The sequence below is a fragment of the Varroa destructor genome, unplaced genomic scaffold (assembly GCF_002443255.2).
Source record: "Varroa destructor unplaced genomic scaffold, Vdes_3.0 BEIS01000001.1, whole genome shotgun sequence".
In the NCBI taxonomy this organism is placed as follows: domain Eukaryota; kingdom Metazoa; phylum Arthropoda; class Arachnida; order Mesostigmata; family Varroidae; genus Varroa; species Varroa destructor.
In genome coordinates, this window is record NW_019211454.1 from 49,442,414 (window position 1) to 49,462,657 (window position 20,244).

Sequence of the window (20,244 nt, forward strand, 5' to 3'; positions counted from 1 at the left end):
GTAATCTGTACATATGCATTGTCCAGTACATACTCGAAACTTTTGTAGCGTTGTGTCATGTTAAAAGTTACGTTGTAATAAAAATAGTTCTATCTAATAGTTCGAAGGATCAAAGTAACTTCCCATTCAGCTTTCGTTTTCTGTAATCTTGACTATCTACTTACCTTTAGTGGATTAAAGTGTCAATGCTGCACGCGAAGGGCTCTACAAAGATGACTATACTGGACTTTAGAAATTAGTAAAATATATCTATAGCATATACGTATAGGTACTAGAATCTGTGAAGTGATTGAAATCTTGTGTAGCTCGTCTTTAGATTGCTGTACAAAATAGAGCGTTTCCAACCTTCCTCCGTTCAAGTTTATGTTTATATCCAATATAAAAGGTGCAAGTAAACTTTACTAAAAAGTTTAAAAAATATACTCATATATTCCTAAGATATGAGGTCTCGAATAATCTAAATCATATGTTCTGCTCCGTGCTACAAGGTAATCCGCGAATTGAGACAGGGCGTGGTATTAAAGAAGGTACGATTAGATCATCTTCCACAGACGGAACCGTCGATTGAGTACGAACTTACTCCATACGAAATGCTACTCGATGATATACGAAGTCGAAGATACAAACTGAATAAGGTTAGTAAATAAACCAGCATAACTTGCCTTAGATGATAGATTAAAAGTTAGTGTATTTAGTATATACATGACTATATAACACTATATAATACAGTTTCACGTACGCATTCAGGTAGAAATATCAAAAAGCATTTAGTAAATTTTACTTTTACTGATAAAAGATAATCTTGTATGAAACACAGTATTTACTTAAAGAACAAAATAGTAAGATGCTTCTTATGTGTTGTTCGTATATAAATGTTACCCTCGTAAAGCGTGCCTCTATTTTGTTCCGGTGTCGTTTAAAATGTGGCAGTTTCGATTATAATGTCGCATATGGTATTATTTTTGTTATTACTATATTGTAACAACTGTACGTATTATATCAGGTGCTGGGAATTATCGAGAGTGGTTGTTGTTAGGGTCATGTAGTAGTCTAGGTTTGAATCTGAATGTAGAGACTTTAGTTTCACGCAGCCATCTGATAGATGGCAGTGCCGAACGTATTACTCGAACCAATTTGTCTAAATATAAGGAAAGCCAATTCCGAAACCTTACTAACTTCAAGGTTCAAGAAATGTATGTCATTTACATGGGTAAATGTTCACCTGAAAGAGAACAGTAACTATGCAATAAGAGCCATTATTGTCTAGATGCTAAAGTACTATTAATTATCATTATATTAGGATGGCGTTATATACTGCTATTACAGTTCAGCATGGTTACAGTTGGATGAAATGTTACATGATGGTTTTAAAGGAGCACCAAAGGCATGCTTTAAACAATAATCATTCTATTTAGTCATTGTATTCCGGTGCGCTCTATTAGTGTTCGCAATGCCATTTTTTCCATTGTGCCATTTGGTTGTCTGTCTGTCGACGATTCTGAAGATATAAATTCACGCATAAAACAAGCCAGCTATTGTTTCACGAGTACGAGCGTGAATAATATAAATATAATTGTAAAAAATTATATCTAGAACGTGAGAATATATGTTTTCATTGTAACATAAATTGTCGTATTAAAAATATACATCGAAAGAATGAGCCAAAACGTCAAATTACCTGCATACGCATTTGTGTTGACAATTTTTTAACACAAAATATCCACTTTCCTACGGTGAATCGGTGTTTTTTATACGAAATAGGTGATGGTAAATGGTGAGCTGCCCCCGCGAGTGAAAAAGGACGCATTTGCATTGATTCTTGAGTTTATTCGGTCGCGTCCTCCACTCGTGCCGGTCGGCCAGCGAAGATTGAAACAGCTCCCGCCAAAGGAACCTCCACTTCACGAACGGCTTATGGATGCTATTCGACAACAACATCGGCTACGACATGTCACGACGCGATACTCTTCCATTCTCGACTATGGCTGGAGTTTCGGTGAGTACGCCTTTTTCTATAAGTTGCATTTCAGGTTCAACGAAAGCCGAACATTTCTCCTATTCGTGTAGCGATATAGAGAACCAAAAGTATCACTACGCTGGCTAGGTGTCCCACACTAAACTGGAACAAAAACGAGGAAACAAACGATATCAGCCCCTCTAATAATAGGACCTACGTTTCACAAAATTTTAAAGACATATAATTATTAAGCCACAAACGAAAAAAACGTAAACTGTTGTTTTTTTATGAAATTTGTTTTTTCGCATGTGGCCAATACTATCTATAGTCCTATCTATATACGTCTACATAAATACACTGGTGCACCGCAGCGTGCATATAAATTGTATACATTTATAGCCAAGCGGCCGTAACGTCACACAGTGTAGTTGACGGATGACAAAAATGGCGACATAATCAGGGATCGCAAATAGAGTAATCTTTCTGACAGTTTGTTTGGCCTGTGCCAGTTCATCGCGACCATCATCGACGCGACAATCAGACCCACACCTAAAAGGGTATCAATTTTGTCATGCTGTCGTCACGAGATAAGCGAAAAAGCTCTATCTAGACAATATTATGATCATCACTGGAGCATAAACGGCGAAAAAAAAGAGATAGATGCTGCCTTTTCTGGCTACTCGCAGCAAAGGTCGAGGTAGTAAACATCGCTCAGCCTCTCTTCAATAAAGAAGGTAAAAAAATCCAACTCAACCTCTTGCTTTCGGCGGCATAGGCGACGCAAAAAAAATCGAATTCTTCAAAGTGGTGCAGCTTTTCTCACGCTACGTTCGTTCTAGCAGCCGGATGTTATACAGACACGTGTTTTTATTCTGTTTGTGGTGATTTATCCTCATTTGCGTATCGGAATTTTACTATTTCCATTATATGATTGTTTTTATTATTACGTATTGGTTATACGAATATAGAAAGAAGTGTAGTTAGTACGTTTTACGAATTCCTGCTCATTAGCTAACATCAACGAACTATTGACCGTTGACTTGTGTTTATGTTTGGAAACGAATCATGGCCTCAACTGTTAATTTCAGTCATTTGTGTGCTGAATTCACCCGTCGCATTCACTAGTGCTCATGTCTCAAATGGAGACGTTATAGGGAATCTACTCCCGGGCCAAATGATACATTTCCGATAATCGTTATCAGATAGGGATGGCGAAAAGGTTTAACAGACAGCATCGATTCAGTTAGTGGTTTTAGTAATTTGCTCCATGAAGTTTTATTGCATAGAAACCGCAACAAAGTTGAAATAATCGTATTTATCGTTGTATTTCGGACAGCTTCAAGGATATCTGTTAAAAGGCGTTCACATGTACCATCTAAACGAACGTAAAAGTATGAATTTTGCAAGAAATTTCCATTTTTTTTAGGTATAACCCCACTCTTTAGTACACAACAAGCAATCTCCTAGCGTAAAGATGTGGAATTTAAGAAAACAGTTTTCATCTTATATATTCTGCAAAAATCTCATTTAAAATAAAGCTTTTTGCATGATGATCCAATCGAGTCCTTTCCTATTTATGCTTAATCCTCGAAAGCTTTGTAGTGGTGCTACATATATCAGTAGTTCGATTTAGCGACTTTAGTATGGATCAGTTCTGACTAATACAAAATATCGTAACTGAAAAACAAGACAAGAAATAGTGTACACAAATCGATATATAATATTATAGTTTAGCGCGGTAGGACAAGATATTTTAAGTAATAAATTAATGTTTGCGACACGTGCCTAAATCACATTCAACTTTTACATACGCCGAGGACAGTTCGCGGTACCTTCTATAAACAATAGCTGCCTAATGTTTTATTTGTCCACAATATAGTATATTAATTTTACTATAGAAATAATGTTTAATTGAACTAACAGTTGTAATTTTCTCAGAGTTTCGCTGAATTTGTTTTTTTTAACCTGTATAGCAAGCCTTCTTATTTTCAGGTTATTGTCCTCGAAACATTTTTGATTAGTTGATGTATTTAAAAAAAAAAAAAAATATATATATATATATATATATATATATATATATATATATATGTATATATATATAGCGGCTTGAAGAAGATTATGACAGCAAAAATAGGCTGTCGAGTACGCTGTAAAAAGGAATGTTTGCCATAGTAGAATAATGCGATGTTTAACTTCGCTATGTCGTGCGAAACACCATTTTTAAAGTTTTACTTTCTTATTCTGGACGGTAAGAGACTGCCGTACTCTGTGCATGCGTGAGGCTGCTATTACTCAAATCGCGCACTTGCTTTTCTTTTCATCCGAAACCGATGTCTATTGCCGTTGAATTGATACTACAACAAAACAGTTGGCTGATCTGTTCTGTATTATGCGACGCAATGTTGTATGCTATGCCTTCAAAATTTGGCGTCTACTGCTGCATATTTGCGTCTCTGACTTTACGAAATTCTGTCTAATGCATATACCGTCAGGCGTTATGGTTCCGTTGTCTTTGTTAGGATGAACGGAGTGGCGCAAGAAATCACTTTTTTTTAATTTATGATTTTCCAGTGTTTTTTTCCTGCATTGAAATTTCGTTGCCTAAACATTCGTGATGATTACATGCAAGCTGACCATTAGAGGCAGTTCAATTATAGGATGCCGCTTTATGTTAAGTGTCTGACGGACCCACTGTTTTGCGCCGGAGGATTATTCGTTTATATAGCGTAGGCTGCACCTACTTCAGGAACTAGTTCCGGATCAAGAGCTAAGTGAATTTGTGTGACAGAGATTACTTCTGTTAAAATTATTATTACTCTTCTTGAATTACCTTGACAAAATAACGTTCGGCATCGATCTCTTCTCCGAATGATGCGCATATAACATTACCCATTTAAGGTAATTTTGGCGGTTATGACTATTTATATAAATAAATTTGTTTCGAAGGGCATCTTACGATAATGGTACGGGTAAAAATAGTATCCGCAATTTTATTAGCAGACTTAGAAGCAAATTTTTAAATTTGTTTTTAGACAAAAGAGTGTTTTGTAAACTTTTTTTCTACGCATATATACATGCTTGTCTTACCAAGTGTTATCATTATGGCTATCACCATCTATTGTTTTACTATTATTATTACTGTCTGGAAATGTGTTTCAGGGCTGCCAGGGCAAGGCCTGACGAGTCTGACCTCGTGAATGCTTGTATGTAATTTGTTTGTAATGTTTTTCTACACTGTTGGTTCTTCTTTCGGTGATAAACGATGCCACCACCCCATCGTAATGATGTTCCGTGCCGTAACAGCTCGACTGTCTTACACAGTAGCAATATCTACTTCCTCAGTGGCGTTTTGCCCATTATCAACTTTGCCGCGAAGCTGGCTGACCCCTGAAAAGTTGTTCATTTTATTCAGCAAAGGCAGTGACGGCTTTATAAGCACATACAAACAACCTCGATTCAGATATGTTGTTTTCTAGCCCTGTATTGCAATACTGTTGTAACGTATCCTTCGTGGCCGAAAATTTTACTTGTTAGCCCTTTTTGGAAATCTTATCCAAACAACCACAATGAACCAATTGTATATGTGCTTGTCTCATAGTGACAACACGTAAGTTAAACGAGCCGTTCCTTATGTTGTTCCCATTAGCGCATATTAGCTATGCATTCTATTAATATTATGTGAGACCAACATTACAGTCACAGCCGTCACCTTAAATGAGTAACATGATACGCATGTTCTGCATAGCAAATAGTGCGTCTTTTAATCTCCTGCTCTTGATTTACGTCATTAATAATTCACACACACATACACATAAATGCGCACATATTCATGTGAATCGTAGTTGCATTCTTGACGTTTCTATTTTCCGTCTGACTGTGTCTGTGCGCCGTTTCGCAGGGTTCCTTTTTACCACAAGCAACACTGCTGAATAAAGGCTAGCGGCCTGAAGTTATCTTTCTAACATAGTTTCTATTGTATATTTAAGAATTTCAACAGCAACTTGATATAACACTTGTTCGTGAACTGGATAAAAGGAGTGGAAGAAAAGAGTTTTCTTTCTATGACAGTGTTTACGTGTGAAAGCTAACGATTAAAACGATACTACATCTAGTAACTGTACCTACTAGTACAACGAATGAGGCATTTCGTTAGATACTTATAATGATATTTCTAATGACGAATTTAGATGATCTATGATTGCCTGGAGGATTTCGTGTTCTTTTCCTACACCTGAATATGGCCATGGATGTTAGATTATTTTGACAATTATAGGATACGACATTGAAGCATGTTGACATATGACATCTTGATGATGACATGGAGTTTCAGGCTTCATTTTCGAAATTAGTAATCGTCCTCTCGAGTCAGGGATGCTTTTATATTTCACTGTTCTGTCATATTATTACATGTCAATATTAACAAATGGCCAATTTTTCGAGATACTTAACGTATCCTACTCTAACCCAGAGCTATAAGATCATAATAATCAGCAACGCATTTACGTGCACTTTTGTTGTAGCTGGATTATGATTGTTGCATTTCAGTTTTGATTTTTGTTTCAATGGCTTGCTAGAATTGTTTTTTTTGAATTTCTGTATTTGACCGTTTGTTATCGCTCGCTGTATCTATCAAACACGATCTTTTCCCCCTTTTCTATAACCAACTTGTAGGCAAACCTCCATAATGCGCAAATGACAAACCGCATATTTAACTTAGAGCCCCTAAGGATAGTTAAGTAGATCATAGAGGTGAGCATTAAATAAGTTCATGTGTTAGAGCCTACTCTCATTGCAGTGCAGTCAGTGGCTTGTGTGACGATGATCACAATAATCATTCAGCATCAGTAATCACCCATAAAAGTGGTCTTTTTTCTCTAGAAGCGATTCTGCGACCTCTAAGAACGTTCGTAAGTCATTACGTGCGAGAGATTAGGAGAAGCTTGCCTTGAACTTACAATTTTTGGCTGTTTAAGTTTTCAGTTGACTACTGTACTTTAGTGGAACTTTCGTTCTTCCTTATTTTTTTGGTATACGGAGGAACTTACTCGGAAACAACGGTCATTATCATTTTGCTTGGTTCTCTCTTTATCGAAATGTTTTCTTTTCTTTACCCGTTTTCTAAGTTTCATCACTTTGTATGAAAAAAGTAATTTCCCGGTTTCACATTGCCAGCCCATTTTAGTTTTAATGTATATTCCTGTGGCGTCTAGTTATTGTGGCAATAGTCGCATAATTCAGACGCGACATGTCCTTTAAATGACACACGGTACACCAGCTTCTTTCTTGGGTTCACTCTTGACGAACAAGGTACTGCTGAGCACAGACTGATAACATTTCACATAACGCGGTGCCCCCTTCCCCCCACTTCATCGTAAGAGTAAGGTAATAAGTTTTAGACGCTAGACAAACCTCTGTTTTCAGCTGTCTGCCCGCGCAATGACCTCTGCTATCGCTGTTGGTATAGTCAGTGCTGCCGTTGGATAACAAAACCATTACGTCATTTATCTCCTTTTACCCACGCGTACTACTCGGCCGCAGCACAAGCAACGGCAATCATCTATATGCCAGAGCTTCCCTGAGGAATAAACGGCATTACGCTTCTAGTTGCTCGGTGGCTTCTCGTAATCAATCCGCGAATGCATACAACCTGCCTCCTTTAGGAAATATTAGTTAGTGGACCTTAGTGATGGCCGGAAGGGCATCGACTAACCATTACAGTGGGCCTGCACAATGGCCATCGCTGAACTTGCGGTGACCAGCTCGTTGAATTGACTCTGCTCCCGGTCTGTTCCTTTTCAATCGAATGTTTCATCTCTGAACACAATTTTATTGGTGGGTATTACACCCGCCGCTATATAGGATAGAATGAAGAAACTAGCTGAAGTAGTCATCGTACGGAAAAGTAAATATATATGCAAAACAATTGTGTTTAGCCAGTTACTTATTTATTCATTGCTGGATATGCTTCATTGCAACGAAAACACACACGCTTAAATTGGTTGTTATTACATATTATATGACGTATGTGCGTGTAACGCTACCGAAAACAGCTGAGCATGGCATACGTCAGCGAAACGCACAAGCACATTTTCTCTAATGCAGTTTGACGGTGCCCGTTTACTGTCCATCAAACGATACCACAACCCGTTAGAGCAGCCACATTCTGATGCTCGTAATCAGCTGTTCTCCATTCCATTGCGCGACTACGTAAGCTGACGTGATTACTGTGATCTAACACAGATTAGCAAGTGCATCACTCTTCCATTATCCGCTTGCTCTTTCGCCTAAGCATGTTTGTTGTGCTTATTTTGTCGTTAATCGAATCGACAGGAACTTCGTCATTGTCGCTACCGCGTAACCCTCGTCGTAATTATTAGGCTACATTTACTGTATCTTGTGTTTAAATTAGGTACGGGTACACAATATTTGATAGGACTGATGATGATGATCTTTGATAACTCGTTCGTTTTGTAATAACGACCTATTTTGACAGAACAGAGACAGTTACTAGGAAATTTTATAGTAGTAGTAAGTATTTGAAAGCGGGAAAGGGTCCATTATCAAAACTGGTAAAAGGACAATGGACAAACGCAAAAACATATTTTCTCTTCCACTGCCAGATTTGTTAAATAGTAACTATTTTCAACTTGACGATCTCGACTCGGAGAAGAGATCCCGATTGATATCAATATTTCCAATACCATTATATGAAACGAGGCGTTTTTCAACGATGTAGCAACAGCTGAAATTCTATAAACGGTGAACTAAACGGCAGTCAACAACTAATTTAGGCAGGCGCCATCAGTGTTATTACGCACTGGATAAGAGTGACTGTCAGAGATCATCGTGCGTTCTTACTTGCGTAACTCCCAATTTCTTTGGCGGTTAACAAGTAGGTTCCCATGCTCACCTGTGCGATTATGAAACAGACCGAGTTTTTGTTAGCAATAGAATGAAATTCTATGCAGAAGTATACAGTCGAATAACATAACAACGCATTTTGCCCACTATATGTCGCGTAAATGGACATACAAAGCAGAATGATGGAATAATATCGATTGCTTTTACTTCGTTCTCAGCGTCCCCTTTACAATGGTATTTTTACAACATCTCGTTAACATTATTCGCTGTCACCCCCAAGAGATTAATCTGTTTGTAATATATATCGGCAGGACAGTTCGGCAGGACTATCGGCGTTTGGCCAAGACTCAGACATTTTCAAGTTCTTTATTCTTTACATTTTTTTTTACCGTCAGGATCTATCTTTATTTGCCCTTTTCACTTTGTTTGTGTACTCTATTAATTCGATTATTTTTTTTTTTCGTGTGAGCGAAGGGTCTGCTTGCTGATATTGTTATTAGTGTTCATGTTGTTGTTGTCTATTATTATTAACGTTGACAATGGCGTTCTATTGCTTAGCTGAATTTACTCACGCGCACTCAGCTTTTTCGACCTTTGCGCAGCATCGACGCGCGCCTAAACAGTGACAGAATTTATACTGCATATTCTGTATTTTAAACATGCGTCAACTAATCTTTAGCCGTCGTATGACGGTCGTGAGTGCGTGGCTGGGTGGTACACTTTATGTATTTGTTTGCAATCGTAACGCTGCCGTTTTGCCATCGTTGCCACAATTGGATAGTAGTTGACAATGTTACCAAGCTGAAGTCGTTCTCTGGACCTTTCTAGTTGCTTTCGGGCTGGCGATGCAGCGGTTATAATGAGTGCTCAACTATCCCACACATGTTCTTGTTGTGGGCATCATCAAAACTTGCGTCGGTGGGGTAAGCGACTAGTATTGTCGCTTCCACGAAGTTCATTTGCTGACTGGTGATTTGACCCTATCAGTGAGGCGCGACAGATGACTCACTTTGTCATTTCGTTCCAGCTGTGAGCCAGCCGTTGCGTACTGAATTAGCCTCCTGAATAATTTACACATTGAATTATATAATATGTTAGCGAAAAAAAATGTAACACAAATTGATTCCTACAAATGATTCATCTTTTAGCAGAGTGTGTGAACAATGGTCAAGGTTTATAGGCTATATATAATACAGGTGGCATTTTTATAACATGATAAAGATATTGTGGGGTTAGCGATCCTGGTAGTACTATTTTTGGGATTATATTCTATACTAATACTACATTCTTATTTGATCACACTTATATTACGGGGGAAATAAATCCTGAAATCCTTTTGATTAGTAACCCTCGTTTCCGAAGCCTTAACCACCCAAATAACTGTGCCCGTGCACGATATGTATGCAAACATTGTTAGAAATGAAAGATTACGCAGAATATTTGTTTCTTAATGCATTGCCTTCGGTCACTTCTGTTTTTTGATCTCAGTAAAAAAATAAAGGCGAAAAAGGCTACAAAGAAACAAGACTATATTAAATACAGCAGGTCTGTACTGCTCTTAGATTCGTAAGTAGGATCGTAGTTCGTATATATAAATAAAAATAAATTCCTTTAAGATACCAGCGCAGATATTTTTGGCTGCCAGTAAGGATAATTTCCCACTAACAAAATGAAGAGAGGTATTTGGGTATCAGAGAATACACCGGTTGTCTTCATTGCGTCCAGCAAAAATCAAGTGTTTCTTTCCAATAAAAAGGCTCTATGTCCGTTTTCCCATTAGGCCGGGCCGGTGAGAGCCTGTTATTTGAACAGTCATCGTCTTGAATTTGTTTTCACTCTAATTCTGTCTTACCTGGGCGGCGCCATTGGTCGTTATCGTTTGCCGTTGTCTAATTCGAGAACAGCAACACACTTGTTCAAGATTGCCCATGACAATGCCGGGCTCTCACTCGTTGTTAGTACTACTACCTCAGTACCTGGAAATTAATATGCTGATAAATTTTTTTAAAGGTCAGACCGATCAGTTGCTAGCGCCAGTTATCATGCGTTGAGAAGTGGTCAATTCTGTACACACACATATAAAATGTCTGTGTGCAAGATGGCGCGTCTAAATAGAGAATTTCTCTTTTTCTCAGTTTTAAGAATGTATCTAAATAAAGGCAGACATTTCAGTGTGCTTTTCTGCACATACTAGAACTGTCTATATTCCTCTATACTCCTATACACCCACAATTTCAAGTCCGAGTCGAGATCTGAACCGTTCACTAGTCATTTTCAAAATATTAATTTTTTAATATGCAAGTTACTCTTCAGTAGCAACCGTACGCCAACGTAAATTTTTTTTAGAATATCGCTCAATTACGCTATATCTATATACGCAAAACTCTAGCTGAATTAAACTTTAGGCTGAGAGGAGGCCAAAAGTGCCAAAAATGCAAGGGCATAAAATGGACGACGAGTTCAAGAGCGAAAGGCAGTCGTATAAAATTCAAAAAGACTCACCGTTAGAGCCCACTTGGATAAGTACATTGGCAATAGATATTCTCCTCTTTAGAGTGACCTTTAACTTCTGTATAAAAAATCCAGGGGCGCCAAAAAATGCCTTTGTGCTATTTGGATAAATTTAAAATTCAAATCTAAATCCTGTTGAGGACCTTTTGATTTTTCTAGGAAAGTTTCCTCGAATTTTTGAGGAGCCGCACAAAAACTTCCAATAACGTAGAGCGTCGATTTAGAGTTGAAAAAATGTTTTTTTCTTCTTTGTCTACATTGGTGGGTTCGTCCAGCTTAAAGACATTACAAAATAGCTGATTTTTGCTCAAAATCGTCTTTCTCGTCGTGACGAATCAGCTCTTCTGTTTCAGAAGAAGCGAGCTTTCTTCTGGAATAAAGAGTGGCAAATGAACACGAGTCAGCTGCGGTAAGCAGTCACCAAAGTTTGCCCAAACTTCAAAGGCTATATATCTATAGCCGCGTTAAATTACTAAGTATTATTACTTCTATCTAATTGAGCTGCTTGTAATCGCAATGCAGCTGTTGGTGATACCCTATTATCGAGACGAAATTTCAAAAGTCTGGCCTTACCTTGCTCGTACGGACAGACAATTTTGATTTCCATCGACTTGAAAATGATACTCGCTTTTATATTGTGATTATTTTGTACCAGAGACTTCTTAGTTGAAGCGTGAAAAATATCAATGCGAACTTTCAAATTTGATGCGGTCTGTGACGTGTGCCAGCGATTGTAATTACTTGCGTGTTTACGTATCAACGCTTTTTCTGCTGTCACGCATCACATTTACGCTAATATAGTAATAAAATCGATCCTTCAGGCCAGCCTACTTTAGCTACTAAATCTCGGATATTCGACTGATTACTCCAAAAGATAATTCTGATAAGCAACGCAATAAATTTACCCGGTCTCCAGCGAAAGAGTGTCGATGGCGCGCGTATATGTGTCGGGCGTAACTTGCTAACAATCGTGATAAACTTCCACATATTGTTCTATGGTTGTAGTCACCTTTATTACATCGTTATATACGACTGACACTCGTTTCATCTGTGTTGTTGTTACCGCTGAATATATGATTTGATCGCGGCGACATTTTCTATCGCTCGATATATATATACGATCGTCGGTGGTTCGTCACGTTTCACTTTTACGAACGTGTATTATCAAGCTATGCGAAATGGCTGTAGCGTAATTATGATGCATGATTTATTATTCAAGTACTAGATGTAGTAAGATATACTGATGAAAATAAATATATTTTTCATTACAACACATATAGCAGGATGATCACATATGGCTAGTTAATCGTTGACTTGTATTTAATTGGGCCCCTCATACTTTTGTTTTTGTTGATACATTTGAGTTGAGACATTTTGCTGTTGATCCCACACGTAGATGTCGTCTTTCATGAGCAGATTTCGTAGAAAGCTTAGCCATCTCATCTTTCTAAGGTCAAAGGAAAATTGCTTCATATTCATATTATTATTGTCGTCATCATCATAAAAACCTGAACAAAAAAACAGACAATTTTTCTGCTTTTTTTATTTTCTTTAATAGATTATTTCGTAGCCGCCTGTAATTATCGGTACATTTGTTTTATTAAAGTAGCCTATAAGGGTATCTTCCTTGGAGCCTTGACGAATACCAATTCAGATTTTGATTTGTCTCCTCCACCCCAATGAACGAAACCGTCGATTGCCAATTAGAGCATAGCCGATATTGTGGGCAGGTGCTTCATTGTGCCTCTAATCTCTTTCGTTGTTGTTGTCGTCGTCGTCGTTGTAGATCTCATTGTTGTTTTTAGGTAAGTTTCGTACTACTAATAATTGTATGGACGCGTAACGCCGTTGGCAAGCTAACTGGGTGCGTATTCATTATCGGCTAGCCTCCTCCGGCAGTCTGTTGTCAGTTGTTAATACGAAAGAAAATACATGATAACAACGGCACTTAACAAAAGTAGCAGCACAATCTACAACCGTGTTCCATCCTCGTTGAACGATGGGTGAGACCACAGCTAATCGTTGGTAGCGAGTGTGTTCGAAGCGAAAATCCCCGCTATACTGTCAACCACCCTAAGTCGTTTGTCGTCGGACGAGATGGCAGAAATAAGGCAGCCAGCAATGAACACTTCGTCGGATCCGTCCAGTCTTTACAGACAGCCACATGTATCGAGTTAGGTGGTCTACAAACGATAACACAACTTACGAAATGTGGAGCTCGGCGTTGCGCTATGGCTTATACAGTTCCTTTACTACCCTTGCGGTTAGGACTTTTGCGGTCTCTGTCAACTTCATCGGGCGTCCAGTGTTTCATTAAAAGTAGGGCGGCAAGCCGCAAGCGGAGATGCATATACATAATTCGACTAACGAGTTTTGTTGTTTAGTTGTCCACCTGCTGCTGCTGATGCTGCTGCTGCTGCTGCTGCTGCTGCTTTCCAACGTAGCGTTCTACGTGTTCTAGCGCAAAAAGAAGCAGCTTCTGAATTGCGTGATGTCCTCTGTTTGCTTAATCTCGTTCCGCAATTGATTTCGATAAGTCGTCACATTGAGAACGTTTCGCGTGTTGTCTTGGGGCCAATCGGAACGATAGCCCATCGGCAATCCGGCGACGACCTATCAATAGTGATCTGCTGTTGGACAAAAAAAAAACAAATAAAAACTGCGGAAAGAGAAAATCCCTTTGTAAAGCGGCAGGTGTTATTCAAATATTTTAAAACTAAAGTTCAAATAGTGTACTGGGGGATTACTTTATTCACAAAAGAACTTTTATCTTGCTGGGGAGGCAGGGTGGGAAATTATAGATGTGTTAGACGTACAACTCACCGTCGTCCTCCTCCCTTACGTCGGCCTTGGTTAGTAACAATAGTGGCCTGACCGCTGTTCAAAGTAGTTATTGTCTTAATACGACTATTACTTTTTGGATAGTGCATGGCTGAAAAGTGAATATGCGACCGGGCGAATCTGAATGAGATATGACAGCCATAATAATGATGAAAATATTTATACCAACACGTAGAACGGGGTGCAAGTCTGCATACATTGGATATTTCCAGCGCATGTGACTGTAGTAAATAATTCGAACTGCTACTGCGTCTGTTGAAACGCTATTCCACGACGCCCCTTCAGTCAATAGATAAAAAGCCGCAAACAGATCGTCCCACTTCAGTCAGATTGTTTATCGGCGGCTAGTCTTGTGGCCTTTTTTAGCGTCCTAGCCGGTCTCCGCCTCTCTGTTGCTAGTCCGTGATACATTATACATGTATGGAGAGGAGTAGCGAAAAACGTTACCAATTCGACAGACAACCAGAATACCAGCTAATCTTAATAATGTCAGTAATATTTTCTGTACTGTGGGACGCGGAAATTTGTGGTACGCATTTAATGAGCTGCGCACTTTTTCTTGCGGAAATGATTAGCGTCATGGGACCGTTAGCTTTTTTTAATCACTTCAGTACCGGAATGACAGGACACGATCGCGAACTGATAATGGATCTGCTCCGACTCTGTGCTGCCGACTTTCTTCAGTGTAAACGACTGTGCAAACAACAATGCTAGGTCCTGCACATATCCTTTACTAAGGTGTGCCTTAATCCGATTATGTATAAATAACAATCGAGTGCGTTCTATACTTTCATCTCGTTACATCGTGTAAATAACAGCCTTTGTGAAATTGTTAAGCGGTTTATTTTCTTGTCAGTAGTTGTTAATCATTCGTAGATCGCTGATGAAATACAGAAAGAAAAATGTTTTATACGTGTGCCCAGAAGAAGCTCAAGAAAATATGTTAGACTTTAAGTGAGATGTCAAGTGTCCCATCTTTGTCATCTACAATTGTTGCTATTGCCACTACAGTAAATCCGACCAACAGGGGCGGCGACCCACCGCAATGCGGCCGCCCAAAGCGCAGCTCATTCAACCACGGCCCTGATCATTGATGGTGGAACGAGAAAGGAGTTAAGGGTATCAGCACGAAAACGACCCCTGTGTTGATGACTAAATGACAAAGTGGTAAAGAAGAAATGCGGAACATGCGCTCCAATGTGTGCCGCACTCTCATCGTTCGAGCTCGCTGATGACTTCTTTTGGCAGCTAGTACGTGTAATCATCATCACCACGACAAACGACGCCATTTTCTCTACCGCCGTCGACGTTGCTGCCATCAAAGCAGACGGAATGAAACCCCGGCACTAAACCGCATCCCGTAAGCGCATCATTCATTATCGTTGCTAGGTTTTATATAATATTATAGAAATAGGAGCTACAATAAGACCGGTTCAGAATGAAGGCTGTTGGCGGTACCGGCCGTCAGGCCACAGACACAAAGCAAACGCAAGGAAGCAGAATGCGTCGGGATGTGCATCCGTACGCAACGTAATACTGCGGTCAAATGTTCTGTCACTATTGTATTATTAAACCTATGTGGGTATAACCGTTCGTAGGAAGTGAGAATGCCCGAACAAGCATTCAATAGTCAGCTGGCAGACGGAGTAAACTACTAAACATGCGCAAGTTAACATATAATCTGGGCCGCGTAGTAAAACATCGTGCGTATGGGTCAGGCACAATTAAACGGAATCTATCGGTAAAACTGAGCCAACACCGCACACAAGAAGGGTTCCAGTTAATCAATCAGGCTAAGCAGGTAAAGTCGCTCCGTCAATTAGTGCTGATAGAGGGAGCTACTCATATAAATGCTGCTTGCTACGGGCTTGTTCATGGATTGCTACAGTGGTTTCTGTGTGATGACAGGACAACAGAAGAATCTTTCCCTTGTCCACTGTTTTGCAGGCTCGCTTCACCCGGAGCGATCCGTCGTAGTTAAGGCCTGCCCTGATCTTTTTCTTTTTCTGAACGACTGCTAAAGCGAGCCGGGGACTGCCTTAACCACCTGTCACAATTATTGACCACACACAGACAGCTAAGCCAGACAGTTCTGTCTTCGCTGCTTGTGACGGAGTTAGATTTTCCGTTTTGCGATAGAGAGGTGCGGGTCGCAGACCGCAACGATGATGGTAGCCCGCCAATTATCAAATACTGCTACCTACGTAGGAATGATACCACTAACAACACTACTTCAGTCAGCAGTGTCGCTGCCAGACAAGTCGGCAAGTGACCAGTATCAGGTAGAAATCTGAACGGTTGATACTGTGGATGGTACTGCCGCTCCCCAGAATATCGGTCTGTCAGGGCCAGATCGACGGCTGAGATGGCGACCTCGGCAACGCGTCGTGTGCATTGTATCCGTCGTACTATAGTTATGTATGTGTGTTTATGTAGATAGAATCAAAACGGAATTTATTTGAATGAACGACCATCCATTTGCTTGCTTCGTACCTTGCTCACCGCAGTAACGATTGGTGGTCAGCATAGAGCATTGCATCCCATGATTCAGAAAACGCCTGAATTTGTCGACGTGATGAGACAGCGGACGCCATAGAAAATCGTGTATAAATCAGCACACATTATTTTTTACTGGCTTCAAGAGCGAAAATATACACGATAGTCAGTGTTTGATTGTTCCTGTATAATTTATTCTTTTGTATTGTTGCAATCGGTTCGGTTTCGTGGTAGATATTTTCACAAGGCAGAGTGGTGGTTCCGAAGATCTGTCACAGGATACGTCGATGATCGTTAAGCAAAAAAAAAAAAGTGAACAGTGTTGTTATACAGCCTGATGAATTAAACAGAAAACAATTTAGTTACGATATTCAGAAGAAAAAACATTTTTGACACAAACAAGATAGAAGTTATTATTTCGATGACAATAGTTCAGGTCGGATAATATTAATTTTCTCCTCTAATGAACCTATATCGTGCCATGCGAATTTCCGTATTCTGTACAGCTAATTTGTCGCTATGATATTTCTTAAAATCAACTTAGTACACAATGTCAGCTCACCATATTATTTATACCAAAGGCATTCGTGTAACTAGGCCAGAGAAAAGGTACAACTATTTGATTATGGTACTTGTAACTTAGTCCCTTGATACTGCCTCATACCCAAACTGCTTAATGCTCACGTCGCCGTTTGACTTCGAGGTTTGTGATTATTTTTCTTAACCTCGGCACCTTTGGACTCGTCCTACATTTCACGAGACAAACAGGTAAACAACGGGTATATCAGGTCTTTTGTTGTTACTAGTAGTTTCCAGCAAATGCAATGTTTCCTGTTTATAATTAGGTAGGTGGCCAGATGTCCATTGACGACCGTCAGCTTTAGAAATATACGTGAATAAACGCATGAAGATGTCATAGAATGCGTGAGGCTGTAAACGTTCGCGTTGTCTTGATTAAGCGACTGCATCATCTATCCGTCCCAGCCGCCTCAAGGAAGACCGATCAAGTACAACAGCAGCCACGACCCTGAGAACCCTGAACACAATGATAGCACGAGTGTTTGTTTCAATGCAATTAACAAAAAGCATAGCAGCTCGTTCCGAAACCGAAAACAGAAAGTAAATACGCAGCCGTTTTCAGGATACGTCCGTATCCTGTCGGTTATTCGATTTTTAATGCTCTCCGTGCAGCATACGAGGATAAGAATAGACACTTTGAAGCTTAACTAAAAGAGCAGGCTATAAATGACGGGCAATTTGGCGTAACAACAAAATTCACCCTGCAGATTCAATTCGAGCTCAATACTCGGTATCAACTAGATATGAAGATAGCCGTTGTAGCGCAGCGCCACCTCAGTGCCACACTTTGCCTACTTCATAGCTTCTACACTGCTAAATACAATGTGTAACGAGACAATACCACGTTTGTGCAGAGGAATATACAAATCATTTGTTCATTTTCATTCATACATATAAAAGTTTGTTCATTTTACCGACAGATTTACTGGAACATGCTAAACACTCAATGGATAAGGCAATGAGGCTATCGTGTAATCTGACGTCTGGTCCATTTCTCAGTTCGTTCGCTCCGAAGTATTCAATGTAATCCAGCCATGTTTATAATTATGGACTACGGTATATTAGAAACTATCAGATCTGTCAACGGGCCTAACTGGTCTGTATGTACGGACGGAGCACAGGAAACATAGGTAATTTACCACTCCAACACCTATGTTCCTACACGCGTCAAGAACAATCAACGGTAGTAGCAGACCTAGCGGCTGAGACGTTATCGACTTCACGCTGCTAACGGCGTTAACGAAACGACCGGATCAGTATCGTGATATAGCTAGCCGTCATGGATTTTGTAACATATTGGACATCGGCGTTCATAGATCTCTTGCCTGGCGCAGTTCTGTCGTTCTGGGCTGAGCTCTTGGTAGATTTCTCATGTTGACAATTAACAGAGTATAGGCGTGATGACAAGGCCGTGACCGGTATTATTTTACCGTAAAATACGAATAAAGGTTAAGAATATGGAAATACATATAACCTATAAAATAGTTGGGTCCGGTCAGCCTGTTTCCCAGACAGAATAAAGCGAAATGAGTAAATGCAAGAGGAGAAATCGACGGGCGGAAACCAATGTTATCCTGTGACGGGATAAGCAACGGCTAAAATTCTAAGGAAACGTTTGGCCTTGTTTAACAGATCACGAAGCTCATTTTTACGATTCCCCAATGAGACGACCCAATAAATTCCTGACCCATTAGTAAAACCGGACCCAAACTAAATGACACCCATTCCTCAGCCTTAACGGTACACGGATAGGTGTAGGATAGAAAGCCGATATATATGACATATGATATATACGAGTGGTGCTCGATTGAAGCAATCAGAATAACATCATAGACATGTGTAATGAGAGTGGATTAGCCGCAGGCGGCAGAGATTAATTATAGCATTTCAAAGTGACTTCTTCATAGCTATCAATTTTAGGGATGGGCAAATTTTGGCTGGTTTTAGCTGCAGATCCAAAAACTGCTGTCTTTGCTCTTTCCAGTATTGCTAGTTTGTACTGTATAATATATAATGTACTTGTGGGCGATCAACAACAAGGAAAAGCCGACTGGCGTGCATTAGCGTGGTTCGGTAACGTATGGGTTTCACACAGAGTACGTACAACATCACAGTAGAACGCAACGCAACGCAACACGACCGGTTGAATGCCCACAAAGTAAATGCAAATGTTGTAGAGTTCCCATCGACGATTGCAGTTTATCTATGCAGGGGTCGCTAAATAAATCAAGGTGTTAACCCGGATGTTCTTATTCGTTATTAGGAGGTCCGTATTGGTATAGGAGTATTCGTATATAGTTGGGAGGTTGGGGAGGAGGTGGAGTTCTTAGGAATAACTCCATAATCAGCATGATATACTAGTTCAGCGGTACACGTTTATTTTTATAATGTTTGTTAACTTTTTAATAAATATATAATAATTGTTGTTGTCTGTTTTGTTGTCGTGGTTAAGCACGATGCGGTTATTTTTGCTGACGCTATACAAACGAATAATCCGGTGATGGTCCGTGCAGCTAACAACGAAGACTCGGATAATTATTTTCCGGTGAACGAAACATTTTTTTTTATATTAGCAGGAGCAAAAGGCGCGTATCCGTCTGGCAGTCTGCCAGTCTGTGATTCTGTATAGTTGCTGGCCCAAATAAAGATGATGTCCCGATGAGTTCGCGAAGACAGCAAGCTATGTATTGGCTAGCTGGGCTGTTTTTGCCGGCAGCGGCTGCATATAGCGAAAACATCGCTTTACCTATCACAGTGAATACTGTGATGAAAATGACGATGCTGATTATGGAAGGAAGATCATAACAAAAGAATGAATATACGTATGTTAACTAAACAGAAACACAACTTTTGACTAATGTTACATTATCTAGTTCATCCATCGCCATCGCAACTAACACAGTTACAGATAGCAAACAACTGATTGAACATTTATGATCTAAGCATGATAAAGCATCATTCGACTAGGCCGTCTGCACGAAGAAACTTCCAAAAATAAA

At 39.6% G+C, this 20,244-nt stretch overlaps 1 protein-coding gene and 1 long non-coding RNA gene across 15 annotated transcripts in view; one reads left to right on the top strand and one right to left on the bottom strand.

Annotated features, from left to right (window-relative positions):
• Window positions 1-20,244, top strand: part of spir (spire type actin nucleation factor) — a 251,696-nt gene that overhangs the window by 189,675 nt on the left and 41,777 nt on the right. For all 6 annotated transcript variants that reach the window (XM_022788430.2, XM_022788432.2, XM_022788431.2 and 3 more), the window contains 2 exons: window positions 489-635; window positions 1,762-1,996. In XM_022788430.2, coding sequence (XP_022644165.1) covers window positions 489-635; window positions 1,762-1,996 — 382 coding nt within the window. The remainder of the gene's footprint in view (window positions 1-488; window positions 636-1,761; window positions 1,997-20,244) is intronic.
• Window positions 737-20,244, bottom strand: part of LOC147758759 (uncharacterized) — a 44,573-nt gene continuing 25,065 nt past the window's right edge. For 3 of the 9 annotated variants that reach the window (XR_015318666.1, XR_015318664.1, XR_015318659.1), the window contains one exon: window positions 9,896-20,026. This is a non-coding gene — a long non-coding RNA (uncharacterized LOC147758759). The other 6 variants (XR_015318671.1, XR_015318660.1, XR_015318670.1 and 3 more) reach the window with 4 other exon arrangements.